The sequence below is a fragment of the Carassius auratus genome, chromosome 1, assembly GCF_003368295.1.
Source record: "Carassius auratus strain Wakin chromosome 1, ASM336829v1, whole genome shotgun sequence".
Classification (NCBI taxonomy): domain Eukaryota; kingdom Metazoa; phylum Chordata; class Actinopteri; order Cypriniformes; family Cyprinidae; genus Carassius; species Carassius auratus.
The window spans coordinates 10822438-10839903 of NC_039243.1; the positions used below are offsets into that span (position 1 = coordinate 10822438).

Below are 17466 nucleotides of genomic sequence, written 5' to 3' on the forward strand. Positions count from 1 at the left end.
TGAACACGACTGAATCCATTCAATGCGCACATTCTCATTACGCAGAACACTTTGAGCGAGTCTTAATGTTAATGAACTTCACTAAACAGATGTGTGTGTTCCGCGCAAACCAAAAGGTAAATATGCAAACATGTAGGACAAGTAGACAATGTATCCGTATCTAAGCTGATTATTAGCCTACTCTTGAGAGAGAACTGATTTGGTTTTTGAGAGACTGAGACGCGCAGCGCGGCTGTTTGATTGGTGAGCGCGCTGTGCTTATTCCATTCATTCGTATCATGGTAGCCTAAGCTTTCAATATTTGCCTTTTAAATATATACAAATAATATAACGTGTAGCTATGATGTATTATTATAGGTAAAATTACTCTTGCAACGCTCTGATTTCTGATTTTGATTTGCTCTCTTTTCACTCATAAAGTTTACATTCATTCACTTCTGGCGCTGATCCCCTGGCTCACCTGTTATCTATCAAACACCAGACTCTGTCAGCTTTAGCCGAGTATTCAGGCAGAATTATTCCTTGAGCGTTATTCGTTTTTTAAGCCATTATCCATTCCGTGCCATTCCGATATTCGGCTTCAGGCACAACCCTAATTATTACATTACATATTTTATTTTTACATGCAACATAGATAAGGTCATATAGTAACCGCTCCACGCAATATTGTAATTCTAAAATTCACGTCGTACTTGCAAACACTTTGTATGCATTATGGTTAATGCATGCTGGAGTAGTTGATTGTTTCCGACAGAGCTCGACTAGTCTATGCAAGCCCTAGTACAGTATGACAAAAATTTCACTGTATTTATGTGCGCATGTCCAGTAGAGGCAAACATATCCATTCTAGCCTTGCTGCGCGCATTTGTCATATCCCGAGCTTTGCGTGTGTCTGCGCACTGTGCCAATTAGGCATCGTCATATACATTTTTGACCAGAGATATAATGTCAACAAAAAATAAAGTACATAAAAATTATTTGACCTTACAGTTCCAAACTTTGTTTGTTTATCCAAGTTTAGCTCCCAGGGTCGGACTGGGGGTAAAACCAGTACTCATTAGCAAGGCCCCAAAGGAAGAGAGGGCCCTTGAAAAGTATGAATCTGAAATATATATTTTTTACCTGGACATTATCATGGGTGGGGGCCATGGGGGCCCATCAGGACTGCCTATGCATAGGGCCCAGGATCTTGTTTAACACCCCTGTTAGCTTTAACCCTAATTATACACACTTGAACCTAATCAAGCTCTTACTAGACACACTGATCTTCCAGGTGTTTTAAGGCCAGTTGGAGCTAAACTTTTCAGGTCATTGGCCATCCAGGATGTAGTTTGGAGACCCCTGTCCTACAGAGTTGTTACTTTGCACCTTTTTGATCATTACAAATAATAATGTAAAATTATTTTCTTAGAATAGGAGATATGCTTTCTCTCGCATCACAAACATTATCAGTAGTTAAGTATGTGGTCTTGAAGAGGACCCTTTTTTCTTTCATTTGGACTTGGACTTGACTTGGACTCGAACCTCTTTGGACTCGGTCTTGACTCGGTCTCGACTAGTCCTGGACTTGGACTTGACTTGGACTCGACAAAGCCGGACTTGACTACAGCTCTATGTAATTTTCTTACATTTGTCTTAATGAATTTAACTATAAATGTTCACTTCACAGACAGGACTTCAAACTGACCTCGGCAAACTTACTTAAGACTTACCTCTGAAAGTGTGAGGTTATTTTTCCATATCAGGGTGTTGCAAAAAACCCTCAACAGAAACCTGACACTCCAGTGACAGACAAACAAAAAGCTCTCACACAACTGTGTAGATGGAACCTTACTGTTTTTTAAATAAAACTCCCATAATGTACACTCTATCACATAATGTAAATACGTTGGACACAGAATAAGAATATGTGAATAACTCAATTTTGACAAAAATGTCTGATAGAACCTTACAATTCCAAGGGGACGATATCTGAAATCAAAATATTTGGCAATTATTAGTGAAGTGCAACCTATACTTGTCACAAATTTCACAAAATCACAAAAAAACTACATTTCCCCATTAGCTTCAGGCACGTAGATACATGCTAATTACATGCTAATTATCTCATGTAAACACTCATGTCACACCACTTTAAAACACATTTTCTATATTGTTTTCACTTACTGACTAATTAATCACAGTTTCGGTTCTATCATTTAAGACATGGTCTTACCTGAAGGTAACAACCAGGAAATATATCCAGTATATATGCTGCAATATCCAGTATTGTAAATCCAATGTAAAATATCCAGTTAAGTTACTGGTGAGATGGTTTCCTCTGGCATTGGATCTGGAGCCTTCTCTTGTATTTGTATCAGTGATTAACTGTCGACGGGTGATAACAGCCTTCTAAATCTACCGGTAGGCCCAGCAGGCCACTTCTGGCCCATATCTATGAGCTGATAGCATTGATAACGCCCATTCAATCGAATTACCAGTTTACCCACCTCTAATATTATCACTACACACCTGATTAAAGGGGGTACCTTCTGTCTCATGCTGCGTTTCCACCACAGGAACTTTACCCAGGAACTTGGGACTTTGGCCTGGTACTTGGTGTGTTTCCACCGCAGGAACCAGGAACTAAATAAAGTTCCGGGCAAAAAAATGCCCCTCAGAAAGTCCCTGCTGGCAAGGTGGTACTTTTTCAAAGTTCCGGAACTTTCGGGGGCGGGACTTGGGCGCTTAACATCCTGATTGGTTGAGTTCACGCAGCATTGGTTGAGTTCAACCACCATTTATTCGGATCAACATTTTCAAAATATTACTTTTATTGTGTCATGAAATGTAATCTTAAAATCATTTCAGGCGAGAATGTAGTTATTTAAAACTCAAATCTGTAGTTTATTTATAAAGACAGCTCCTATTTAAAAATGCATTTCGCCGATCTCAGAGACGGTGAGCTCCACTCGATCAGCGGGAGCTCAGTGATCATCTATCTGACGACAAGCAGCCTCACCTCGGCTAGACCTTCTGATATGTGCCGTTGGCTCTGATGTCTCTTTAGTGGTTAAACATAAAGAATAATTCAGCTGCGGGGTAAATCTAACAGGGTTTCTTTGGTCTGTACTCAATTTATCTATATGTTAATATGAAAATAAAAAAGGCAAATTTATATAATATTTCGTTTCATTGTAATGGCTGCATATACACATATCCCTGAACTAAGTACATTTCTGCAGCTGTTATTATGCTTAAATGAAAACCAAAGGAGGCAGTGGTATTTGATATCCTATTTCGTTTTATTGTAAATATAAAGAGAGGAAAATTACAGGATTCGTGTCGTCGCGGACATCACACTCCCCAGTCGAATGCACAAAGTCTGAACTAACTACCTATGATGCACGTCCAAAATCAGCGTACTTTTTTTATTTTTTTTTATTAGCGGTACTTTGTATTTAGAAACGCGTGCAGACCTACGTCACCAGTCTATTTGCCTAATCTACCAGGTACTTTACACCGCGGTGGAAACGCAGAAAGCAACCGGTCTGGGGGGAAAAAAGTTCCTGGGAAAAAAAGTTCCTGGTACAAATGTTCTGGGTAATTTCGTTGGAAACGCGGCATCAGATGTTGATGCAAGGGGGCATTGACCAAGCGTCGAATACGTGACGATGAGGGGTGAGACCGTGTTTCTGAACAATGACAATTTCTTCCTAAGTAAAGAGAGCAATTACTCTCTTTACTCTATTTAGAAAAAAAAGGTATATTACTTTATATACACATAAACAGTTTATTTTTGTGTTTATTGCCTGCAGTGTGCTCTGTTGTGTTATCATGTCCACTTGTATATAAACAAAATATAGACAATATGATAATAATAAGCTTAAAAAATGGTTTGCCAAAACCCTCTTAAACTGTAATAAACAAAACTTTGCCAACATGTTTCATACTCACATAACTCACCGGGTGTGTCTGATAAAGATAATGGCATGAATGCAAAATCATCATGACATTTTAACAGTTAAACTTTATGAATTGTGTAATATTTCCAGTCTCCCTTTTCTCTGTTTCTTTTACAGTTTTGCAGCATAATTGTTTTAAATGAATGTACTTCTCCTATACATCATGAATATAATGTACCCAGACTTTATTATTTTTTTAGTACAAAAAACTAGAAACGTTAGAGTGATAAGACTTACTCATCAAATGCAAAAATGTAAAAGACATCATGTTTACTGTCAAATAAATATTTAATGCCTTAAGTTTTGTCTATGGGCTTTTGGTTACAAATTGAATGACAGATGTGAACACTATTTTGGTTATTACCAAACAAAATTTGAATTGAACATTTGAATTTTTAAAATGCACAATGCATATTTCATATATATATATATATATATATAAACTTAAGTATTCTTTACTTTTCCCATCATATTTTCAGCAGGCAAAATGGAGGTAAACAGACCTCACTGTTTGATTTATCATTTCATAAAACCATTTTCTAAAATATGATAACCGATCAGATAAATTGCTATCCACATCTATTAAGCAAAATCCTACAGCTTCAATGAATCACTTTACAGTGATTATTTTAATTAGTTTTTTATTTCTATTTTTATTTTTAATAGCAGTAAGTAATCAGCTAAGAATACTGCACTGACATTCACATGCAACACAATGCAACATCACAAATCAGGTGTCGTTTTCCAAATAAGGACTGATAGATTGAAAGAAGTTTTCATTGGTGTTCAACCAGCTGCACATTGTGACTGAGCAACTAGTTCAAACTAAAGCTGATTTCAAGCAATGATCTGAGTATTATACCAACGAGTATTACTGCCTGCTTAGTTGAATTTTGGTTCACTTGGTATGACTTTTTTTTTTTTTTTTGTATTTCCATTTTTAGTGTTTTAAAACTTGTTAATGCAAACATTAGTTACATTATATTTGATACTTTTGTTAATAATAAAGGGTTTATATGATGCTTTTTTAAAAGATCATTATTTTGTCTATTTGGTGTAACAGAATATGCTGACATGGTTTAATGTTCAAAAAACACATTTTTCAAATACTGTACATTATTGTAGGTTCTCTATGCCCGCCTCTCTTAAACATGTTAGTTTTCAAGTTCATTCTTCTGACAAACACAGTCTGCTCTGATTTGCCAACCTGGCCCAGTGCATTGTGATTGGCCAAACACCGCAAGCACTCGTTGGAAATGTAACTCACCTTTCCATAATTAATAGCTTCATCTTTTAAAATAAATGTAAAGACAGTTAATAAATGTTCCTAGTTTTACCATCAATTCAAGCCTGAAATGGTAACAGAGCGGTGTGACAGACACAGTGATTAAGCTCATATGTGTTTGCAGTACACAAGTGGACAGTTAAAAGAAAACAACTCAGTTTTTCTGTATTCCACTATGTTTTCCCCTCAATTTAGACAAGTTGATATGTGTCTCTCCCGTCTCAGTGCGTGCACTTAATCACTGTTGCATGTGGCACCCCTATATTAGCGTTTATCTTAGCACTATTCATCCCTTAGTATCCAAACAGGGATGAATTTATAAGCCACCAAACACTTTTTACCTATTCAAAGACGGTTACACAAGTAAGTATGGTGGCACAAAATAGAATGTGATGATTTTCTAAAATGCTAACTATAATGTATCGCAGAAGAGCACTTCGAGTTTTCAGGAGTGATTATATTATTGCGCCTACTGTAGGTCGAAGTGTGTGTTGTGAAGTGCTCTTCTGCCATAAATTATAGTTATAATTTTTCAACCATTTAGAAAATCCCCATGTTTTATTTTGTGCCACCAAACTTACTCGTGTAACTACTCATGCAAAGACTGTCTTTAAATAAGACGTGCTGGATGTGCAAAGACAGGCATCAGCTGGATATCACATAAACAAATTTGCAACAAAGCGAAGTGAAAAATTATGTTTCAGTTGTGGTAAAAAGTCACATGACTCTGCTGAATGCTGGTTTAAAGAGAAGGAGTCCAGACAATGTAACAGAAAGGCACACATACAGAAAATGTGTAAAACAAAACCAAATGAGAAGAAAAGAAGGAGGTCTGCAAAAAGAAATGCAAAGATAAATGAACTGGATGAACCTGACTCATAGAACTCTGATATGCCAGGTTTTTCATACACTGAGCCCCATTCTCTTAGAGAGACAGATCGTAAAATGATCTAGGTGACTCCTATTATTGAAGGAGTGAAACCGAAGATGAAAACTGCACAGGATCAGCGCTGTCAATAATGTCATAAAAGGATTACAAAGGCCATTTTGACAAACTGAAATTGAGGCGCACATCCAAAAATGCTTAAGACACAGGAGAGAAAATTGCTCCAATGGGAAAACTGAAAATCAGAGTAAAATGTGAAACCAAAAAGCACACTCTGGACCTTTATGTACTGAAAAAGGATGGCGTACCCTTATTTGGACGTGAATGGCTTAGAAGCATTTGGCTCAATTGGCAGTCCATAAAATCCATGCAAATAACCCCCAAGGTAACCACGTGCTTTGTACAAGACAAATTATAGCATGTGCTAGAGCAAACTGCACAAATCTTGCACAAATTGAAGCATATAAAGGCAAGGCTTACTATTGAGAGGGATGTGCAGCCAAAATTTTGCAGACATGCCCTGTGCCATATTAAAGAAGCCCGAAACTGGAGACTGAGCTAGACGGACCAGAAGACCAAGGAATCGTGTCGAAAGCAAGCTGAACTGGCTGGGCCACACCTATAGTTCCAATTGTCAAGAAAAGGGGTATGAATTTGTCATGACAATAAACCCATGTGGCGAGTGGGGCGGGGCCGAGAGGCGTGGGAACGAGGAGTGAGGCCAGGTGTAGTGATTGGAGATGAGCTACACCTGCGCCCCACCGCCAGTATCGAGTCCCACGTAGGAGATGGAAGGATATAAAACTGGAGCGACGACCATGAAGGACGAGAGAGGACCAGGCCTGGGACATTATTTTATGTTTTGGTTTTTATTTGCGTGCACCAGTCGTCCGCGAGGGGCTGGTGCGCTGTTTTGTATTTATTTTGAATATGAAAATGTTTGATTGTGCGCCGGTTCCCGCCTCCTTCTTCCCGATGAGTATGGAGTGGTAATATTATTAAAGTAGTGCCGAAGCCCGGGAGAAGGAGGGATGCGCTGAAGATCCCTTGCCGCTGTTGTGAATCCGCGGTGCCCTCGAGCAGGCGAAGTATGTGCCGCCATGGACGCTCGAGGCGGTGGGCTGGAGCGAGTTGCCGGGGACGGGCGAGCTCGCTGCCGGCCGCCCACGATATGGAGGGGCGGCTGCCGTCCGTGAGGGAGCGGAGGAGTCGGCGCCGTTCGCCAGGGGGCCGGAGCCTGCCGCCTCCGTGATGGAATCCGGAGGGGCAGGGAACGGGGGACTCCTGCCGCTGCCCAAAATCGGAGGAGCCGTCGCCGTACATCGGGCAGCGGAGGAGTGTCGTGCCTTCCGCCAAGGGATTGTGCGCCGGTTCCCGCCTCCTTCTTCCCGATGAGTATGGAGTGGTAATATCGTTACAACCCAGTTTTGCAGGTGGACCAATACCAGTTGCCTTGCATTGAGAACATCTTTGCGTCACTATCAGATGGACCGCATTTTTCAAAAATCGATCTGGCCCAGGCATATTTACAAATGGAGGTATAAGAATCTTTGAAAAATTACCTGACAATAAATACACATAACGGTCTCTTCCGCTACAACAGACTCATTTTGGGGTGTCATCAGTACCAATGCTGTGGCAAAGAGACAAGTTTTGCAAGGGATTCCAGGCACACAGTGCTATTTAGATGATATTATCATCAATGGCCATGACGATGACATCCACCTATCAAACTTGAATGCTGTTTTTGAAAGGCTAGTGTAGTATGGACTGAGAGCAAACAAAAGCAAATGCTAATTTTTCAAAGACTCCGTTTAGTACTGTGGACACCAAATTGACAAGGATGATCTTCACAAAAAAAAACAAAAAACAAAAAAAAAACACCTTAATTTAATGCTGTTGTGGGCACCAAGATCAGAAAGTGTGAACCAGCTTCATACATTTCTTGGAATTGTGAATTATTATCACAAATTCTTGCCAAATCTGTCCACAGTGCTACATCTACTGAATGCATTTCTACAACGGGAAAACAAATGGATGTGGTCCAAAGAGTGTGACATGGCTTTCAAAACAGCTATTGATTACTTCAGAGATCCTGTTAACACACTATGATCATAGTCTGCCCATGTGTCTTGCATGCAATGTGTCGCCTTACAGAATAAGCACTGTGTTGTCTCACAAAATGACTGATGGATCTAAGAGACCAATCGCATTTGCATCTAGTTCCTTGACTGCTGCACACTGACTATGCAAGACATTTCCTTGACAAATTGTTCCTGGTATTAGTGGATGCATATTCAAATGCATCTTTAAAAACACTACATCCACAAAAACTGTTGAACGGTTGAACTACCACCACATTGTTCTCCCTCACTGGCCTACCAGAGCATTTGGTCGTTTGTTACAGGCAAATGGAATTAAGCACACTGCATCTACTCCTTACCACCCAACAAATGAATGGCCAGGCTGAATGCTTTATTTAGTCCCTGAAAAAGTTATTGAAACCCATGGGAGGGCAGAGAGTAACACTTCAAGAAAAGATTGCAAACTTTCTCTTGCAAACTCAGTTCACTCAAATATTCAACTACTGCACAGAAGATTCCACTTCCTCCCGGCAACAAAATACCTTGGCATGTACTGAGAGGCTGTGCAGAGAACTCACTGATGTATTCACAGACATTTTCAACATCTCACTAAGTCAGGCTGTTGTCCCCACATACTTCAAAGCTACCACCATCATTCCAGTCCTGAATAAGCCGTCTCCATCCTGCTTCAAAGACTATCGTCCAGTTGCACTTAACCCTATTCTCATGAAGTGATTTGAATGGCTAGTCATGCACCACATCAAGTCTGCCCCCCCTTCTCTGGACCTCTTCCTGTTTGCATATTGGTCCTACCACTCGACTGATGACGACATCGCCACTACCCTCCACTCAGCACTCACATATATTGACAAAAAAGACTCATACGTCAGAATGCTGTTCATAGACTTCAGTTCAGCATTAAACACAATCATCCCTCAACAGCTCATTCACAAACTGGTCCAGCTGGGGCTCAACACTTCGCTGTGCAACTGGCTGTTGGACGTTCTGACTGATAGATCTCAGGCAGTACGGGTCTGCAGCAACATATCCAGCTCCATCACACTGAACACTGGGGCCCCCCAAGGATGTGTGCTGACCCCCCCTCCTCTTCGCTCTGCTGCCCCATGACTGCACACTATCACACAACTCTAACATCTTTATTAAAGGGGGGGTGAAATGCTCGTTTTCACTCAATATCCTGTTAATCTTGAGTACCTATAGGGTAGTACTGCATCCTTCATAACTCCAAAAAGTCTTTAGTTTTATTATATTCATAAGAGAAAGATAGTCTGTACCGATTTTTCCCGGAAAAACACAACCGGCTGGAGGCGTGACGTGTGGGCGGAGCTAAAGAATCACGAGCGCCAGTAGGCTTTTGCGTTGAGAGCGTTTGGAAGCTGTGACTTTACCGTGAGGAAAAACAAACAAAAACAAACCATGGCTAACAGTCAGATTCGGCGTATATTTATGATCCATAATCAGATCCAGAGGCTGAAATTTAACAAGAGCAGCATCAGCAATGACATCTCTATGTGGTATGTACTGAAACTGTATATATTTGCTTAGCGGTTTTGTTCCACTTTGTCGTCTTTTTTTTTTTTTTTTTTTTTTTTTTTTAAGCTGTACATGTGGAAAGTGCAGTTTGATGACAACATCGCATGTTGTTTACTTGATGTGCTTACGCGCCGATAGCTGTTAACAACACAGAGATATTTGAAGCAGTTTTACTCACCGCCTGCGGTTCCAACACACGATCGTGACCCTTTTTCGTTGGGACTGCATCATCCTTAAGAAATAAACGATGTGCAAATTCGGCGTCAAACTGGGCCTTGTTTGTAAAACAAGCATCTTCAAAATGCAGGGAACAAACACAAACACTTGCACAACTCCGTTGATGCTCTGTAAAAATAAACTCCATCCACTGGTCCCTTAATGCTGTTTCTCTTTTGGTAATCTGTGCAGCGTTGTCTTGCCCTGGCAACCAAAAACACACTCCTTTTGTGACATTTCGCGACACTCTCGCTCTGATCAGTGATTGTCTGTGCACAGGCTCTCATTGCTCTGCTATACGGGAGCGCGCGCTCTTCCGGCAGAAGTGCCCTTAGGACCCATTTAAGGAAATTCCGCTCCATCTAACGTCACACAGAGCCATACACGAAAAAAAACTTTCCGAAATTTGTGACAAACTGGAAGGAGTATTTTTGGAACAGAAATACTCCTTCAAACGTACAACTTAATTTTTGAAACTTTGTCCATGTTTAGCATGGGAATCCAACTCTTTAACAGTGTAAAAAACTCAGTATGCATGAAATAGCATTTCACCCCCCTTTAAATTTGCAGATGACAGGACTGTGGAGGGTCTCATTAGAAGCAGAGATGAGACAAACTACAGGAGTGAGGTGAACCGCCAAGAACATTTTCTCTCTGAATGTGGAGAAGACGAAAGAGATTGTTGTTGACTTCAGGACTGTGGAAAGGGTGAGCAGTCTGCATTTTATTTAGCTACTAGGCTACATCTACTGCAAAAGCTGAATTTCCTGGAACTTCATCATTGAGTCTTACTTGTGGAGTTTCTGCACGAGAGTGCACTTCAGCGACAAGTATGAATGAAAAATAAATTAATTGAGTACTCATTATTGCTCACAAAACCCTAATTTGAGTAAAAATAGCTGAAATAATGGACTTTGAGATAATTTAGCAAATCCTTACATTTTTTATTCAGGGTAAAGAAGCTTCAGGATAATTTTTTCTCCAGAAAATTAATTCAAACGCTTGATAACGCAGTTGCTTCCCAAAATGATGGTGCACGATGACGAAAACTCCAGAAGTTCGAGTGGGCACGGGTCGTGGGCCCGCTGTTAACGGGAGAGGCACAACGGGCATACTTGGCGCTTCCTCCAGAACAAAGTGCTTCCTACGAGGAGTTTAAGAAGGAGATACTGGGCCGGATGGGGCTATCACCAATCGGCGCCGCCCAACTCTTCAATGAGTGGACCTTTGACACCGGGCTGACTTGAGTGCAAACCCCCGGAAGTGTGACCTTGCCCTCACCAAAGCTAAGTACCTGGGGTACCAGGTGGGTCGCGGCCTAATAAGACCGCAAAAGAAGAAAGTGGCAGTTATCCTCTCTGCGCCGCAGCCTACCTCCAAAACTCAGGTCCCTTGGACCCCCGAGACAGAGGCGGTATTCCAACGGATAAAGTCGCCCCTCACGTCGGAGCCGATGCTCCGAGCCCCCGACTTCAACAGCCCCTTCCTGTTGTAGACGACGCATCCAACACCGGGTTGGGAGCCTTTCTATGCCAGGGCCACAACAGTGAGGAACACCCAGTGATCTACATAAGCAGAAAGCTGACCCCCGCAGATCAACGGTATGCCACGGTGGAGAGGGAGGCGTTGGCCGTCAAGTGGGCAGTCCTGGAGCTCAGGTATTAGGCTTAGCTCAGGCTTAATTTTCAGCAGCCATTACCCTGGTCTCCAGAGTCACATGATTAATCAGGAATCATTCTAATATGCTGATTTAAAAAAAATAATACAAAAATAATAATAATAAATACATATAAAAAAATCTGACCCCAAACTTTTGAATGGTATTGCATGTCTGTTTTCAATATTTTATTATTAAGATTAAGATTTTTAAGATGTTATTGCACATCATAGCTAATTTGATTTTAATGTTTAACATAAAGTTGAACTATAATATTAAACCTTGTTCTAATGAAGTTGAAAAGTGACCTAAAAGAAAAAATTAAGTTGCCAGTTTTAAATAATCAGTTAATTATTTCTCCATTTATTGGCATATAAATTACATAACGTTTTAAGAAAAAATGAGGCAGAAATCAAAAGCACAAATAATAATAATAAAAAACTAATAAACTTTAACATGTACCAATATAAACATATTTTCTTTGATTGCACTGCCTCATTCTCGACACCCCCCCCCCCCACACACACACACACACAAGTGTATATTTGTGCAATTTACAAGGCCTATCAATGAACAAACAATAACAAGGACTGTCATGAGAACCCATAAGAAAGAATAAAAGGTTTTGGGATTCACAGATTTACAAATGGAACTATTAGCATATATCTTAGTTTAGCTCATTTATTTTTCAATCTCATTTGTAATTCCAATACAAATTGAATATAAAACATTGTAAAACATATCTGTATTATATTCCAACCATAAACTAACACTTTTCCTCCTCGAGAAAAACAAAGAAGAATTACCTTGCTGTTATTAAATAGAAAACCACAAAACTGATTTACATACATTTGAGTTTTAAAGGATAGTTGCAATATACATTTAAACCTAAATGCCTCTTCAAGTTTAAATTGCCCTTAGGGTTCAAAAGTACAGTAGTATGCATATGTAAAGCCTTGACCAATAGAGAGAAGTTCATCTTAAATATATCAGGTCATCTTATGTCAGACACCCATTATAAACAAACACATCTTCACCTATTAAGGATACTTCATACTTGCAAACAAGCACATTTTCACATACTGGCTCAAGCATGTTTCAAATGTTCTTCCCCTTGGAAAAGTAAGATAAACATCTGAAGAAATATACCAAGGTTTTTAGGGAGGAAGAAAGGAGGCATTTTCTTGTACATTCCGAACAAATAGTGTAAAACAATTCTGGCTATTATCCAGTTTAAAGGAATAGTTCATCCAAAAATAAAAATTATGGCATTATTTACTCACCCTCGAGCCATTCAAACCTGTATGCATTTTTTGTATTTTTAAATGAAATACAAAAGAAGTATTTGTTTGCCAAAAAGCACCATATAAGTAGTGTATATGACTTGTGCACTATATTCCAAGCCTTCTGAAGGAAGAAACAGACCAAAATAAGTCATTATTCACCAATAATCTGATCAATAAGTGGTCACTATGAACTTGGAAGAATGTCCTATTGTGTTCCACTGATTTGGTTTATGGGTTAAGAATGACAGTAAAAAAAAAAATTTGGGGGTAAACTATTCCTTGAAGTAGTTCTGAATGTGCATACAGACATACTGGTCACTGCAGTCAAGTATCTTTCAGATAAAGCTTGACGTGATTCTTGAAGCTAACCAATAACATTTGGAAAATTATAAAAATCCAGTCTGTGCAAATATCAATAGCAGTGTTTTTAGTTGACAGTGTAATGCTCTACTTTCTCATTTGAACATCTCCTGTAGCTACAGATTTTGTTCGTCCAGCCCCAGGGGGGAACGTGTTTTTCACGGGGTGGTAAGAGGAAGACCACGCTCGTGGCCACCATGACATGCCATATGGAATGAGTGTAGTAGTAGTTGCTGTCGGTCTGAGCAAAGACGTACATGCACACTCCAATCAATGCTGATAAGATCCCCGGAAGCAGGAACAACACCCAGCGACGCCACAACGGAGGGTAACACTGATGCCGTTTCACACCTCGATAAACCTGCCGGGTAACAAAAAGTGAACAGAATGGGAAATATTTCAAAGCTGCATCATTACATTGAGATGTACTATCAACATTCATTTTAAGTTACATGTAATTTCCTCCATGTAAAAATAAAAAATAATAACTTTCATTCATGTTTTTTTTTTAATCTATCATCAGTTTTAGAAAGAAGTTCAAGGCAGAATTTATTTGATTAAACTACAATAAAAACTGTAATACTGTGAAATATTATTAAGATTTTAAATAACTTTAAAATCTGAAATTTCAGCAGTCATTATTACTCTAATCTTCAGTGCCAGTTGATCCTTCGGAGATCATTTTAATATGCTGATTGGTGTTCCAGAATAATTTCTTATTAAAGCAGTTGAATAAATTTGTGCTGCCTAATGTTTTTGTAAAATATAATGTTTATACATACATATATATATATATATATATATATATATATATATATATATATATATATATATATATATATATATATATATATACGTTTTTGATTTTGTAATATTACAAACATCTTTGCTATTACTTTTGATCAATGTAATGCATATCTGCTGAATAAACAAACTTATTTCTTTTAAAATATTTTACTGACCCCAAAACATTGAAAAGTAGTATATTTACATAATAATAATAATAATAATAATAATAATAATAATAATAATAATAATAATCTATGAAAAAATATTAGTCTGTCTCAATAACAACAAAACAATCTAAGAATACATTATGTTTTAGAGTAATGAACAAGTCAAGCTCACCCAGGAAGTGACCATAATGGCCAAAGCAAACAGAACGGGTCCTAGAAGGTTCCACAGCCCCCTGCGGTCCAACTGCATCGCCATAGAAATTATGAGAGTGCCCAACATAAATAATAACTGCAATGTAAGAAAAACAAAAGCTATTTAAACTGACATGCAACACATAACTTAAATTTAAGTAAATAATACTCATTAAAGAATTGTGCAAATGCATGTAAAGGGGTCATATCATTACAAATCTACATTTCCATGATCTTTAAAAAAAAAAAAAAAAATATATATATATATATATATATATATATATATATATATATATATATATATATATATATATATATATATATTATTTTTTCCATTGTAATATATAAATAGTTTCAGAACCAAAAACTGTGTTCACATTGTAAAAAGACTATCTACTGAAACTAATCTGCAGAAACTGATTGAAATCTGACAATATTAACAATAGACGGCCCACATTACATTCATTCTAAGAATCACTTAATAGTTTGAGGGTGTTTACTGAAGTATGATATTTCACCCTAAAGGTAAAGAGAAAGCCAGAATTGACATGAAAGAAATTACCCCTTGACTAAAAGAGTGGGAAATATTTAATATTTAATATGATTTTATTTTTTCGAAAATATATTTTTTTTATGATTATTGATCTGTTAACAACTTATTCTTCTAATTTAAACATATAATAACATGATTATAAAGTTATAAATAATACTTTTAAATAAATAAAAAAGACAATGTTACTGGCTTGTGGTTTATATTTTCTCAAAGTGGCAAAGCACTTATCTCAACATTTCCTTTAAAAAAACAGGTAGTTCTAGTTAAACAAGTGCTATTTAAAGCCCATTACATACATATTTTACAGGATCCTGTAGCCGTGCCATGCACACAATGGTCACCCACACGGACACGACAGAGCCCAAGAAATCACAGAACTGGAGAGTGTCGTAGTCCATGATACACATCACAGTCACACCGGGCTGGTCACACGCATGATAAAACTGCAAAAAAACACATGCTTGTGACTACAATATGCTAAACGAGAACAGACAGAAAGACAGATAGAACTGTAACATAAATACACACCGTGGAGAAAAACATGGTAAAGAAATAGATGGCGGCCTCAATGTGGTAGCCTCTGTAAAGTACTCGAATCGGACACGTCTGACAGAAACGGTTCTTGACTCGTGAACGAGTAAGTCTGTTGTTCGTTATCTGGCTCGGTGTTCATCTTAAGTTCTCTCTTCACATCAGTTCAGTGTACTGTTTGAGTAAATGAATTACTCCGGGATATTGGTTTGTTTTAACTCAGAGGTAGTGTCAGCCACATTAAACAAATTAACAGCTTAAGTCATTTGTGGATATGCGTATTGGAGACACGAACCATTTAAAACGATTCAGTTCGATTTGGTGAACTGTTTCAAAAAGATCCGGTTGCATCGATTGATTCGTTCGCAAACCGGATATCACAAACTACTCTCTCACAACAGACACGGAAGAGAAGACAATGCTGAATAAAGTCGTAGTTTTTGCTATTTTTGGACCAAAACGTATTTTCGATGCTTCAGAAAATTCTAACTGACCCTCTGATGTCACATGGACTACTTTGATAATGTTTTTGTCGTGTGGAAAGAGGACCAGAGAGAGCAATTCGCGGAGCAAATATTGTCTTTAATGATCAAACACAGGAGCTTGAGAATAATAGGGAATGCAAACAGAAAAAATCCCAAAGGGAAAAACTGGAACCAAAACTCGTCCTTGTTCAAAAGGAGAAAGCAAAAGCCACCGGCCGCCCCAGCGGATTGAGTACGGTGGACAGCTCCGCAACCTCACAGTAGAGAGAGAGAGATCGTCAGGTCAGGAGACGAGCAGCGGCTAAACTTCCAGGCTCACACTCACAGCACCCCAAACAAACAGGACTAAGACTGGGACAAACGACAGGGGATAAGACATACCAGTTAAGCGTATTTTAGGGGAATAATCTGGCAAGGCAGGTAGGGAGGAAAGGGAAAGAAGTAGGAGTGTTAATCAGAGGAGAAGAGGAAACAGGTGCGGGAAGCCAAGCGCAAAGAGTAGCGCAATGAGGAGCATCTGAAGGAGATTAACGAGAGAAGAAAGATTAGTGCAAAGTAGGAGAAGAGAAGAAAAAGCATCAGAGAGGGGAGGGGAAGAGGGGAAAGGGAACCAGGATCATGACAGTGCCCCCGCCTCAACGAGCGCCTCCTGGCGCTCCCAAGGGGGAAGCCTGGCGGGAGCGGAGGAAATCATCAATAAGCGAACGGTCCAGAACGTCCCGGGAGGGGATCCAACTTCTCTCCTCGGGACCATAACCCTCCCAGTCCACTAGGTACTGTCGACCCCGACCCCGGCGGCGGAAGTCCAATAATCTACGAACCCTGTAGACAGGGGATCCCTCAATCTGAACGGGGGGGGTGGAAGACCGGGGTGGGGCGCGGATAACCGGTTTAATGCAAGACACATGAAAAACAGGATGGACACGACGGAGATTGGGAGGGAGTTGGAGGCGGACCGCGACAGGACTAATAATCTTAGAAACTCGAAACGGCCCAACGAAACGAGGGGTCAATTTGCGTGAGATCGACTGGAGGGGCAGGTTAAGAGTAGACAGCCAAACCCTTTGACCGCAAATATATCTAGGGCTCTTGACTCGGTGGCGATTAGCGATACGTAGGGTCCGGTCTCTAAAACGGCAAAGAGCGGATCTGACCCTCCTCCAGGTACGCTTACAGCGCTGAACGAACGCCTGAGCCGACGGGACGTTGGACTCCGAGTCCTTGCACGAGAACAGGGGTGGCTGATAACCGAGACTAGCTTGAAAAGGGGATAGCCCAGTGGCCGAGGACGGGAGCGAATTATGAGCATATTCAGCCCAAGGGAGCTGTTCAGACCATGATGCTGGGTTGCGAAACGCAAGACTACGTAATATGCGGCCGATGGTCTGATTGGCTCGTTCGGCCTGACCATTAGTCTGAGGATGGAAACCAGACGAGAGGCTAGCGGATGCACCGATTAAACGGCAGAATTCCTTCC

At 39.7% G+C, this 17466-nt stretch overlaps 2 protein-coding genes across 2 annotated transcripts in view; both read right to left on the reverse strand.

Annotated features, from left to right (window-relative positions):
- The window catches only part of LOC113109348 (myb-like protein U), a 972647-nt gene that overhangs the window by 134424 nt on the left and 820757 nt on the right, over window positions 1-17466 (reverse strand). The window lies entirely within an intron of this gene.
- Window positions 13104-17466, reverse strand: part of LOC113109515 (transmembrane protein 8B-like) — a 55232-nt gene continuing 50869 nt past the window's right edge. Inside the window, exons 11-13 of the mRNA XM_026273094.1 lie at window positions 15270-15416; window positions 14401-14517; window positions 13104-13633 (exon numbers count right to left, since the gene is read on the reverse strand). Of these exons, the coding sequence (XP_026128879.1) occupies window positions 13340-13633; window positions 14401-14517; window positions 15270-15416 (558 nt within the window). The 3' untranslated portion in view covers window positions 13104-13339. The remainder of the gene's footprint in view (window positions 13634-14400; window positions 14518-15269; window positions 15417-17466) is intronic.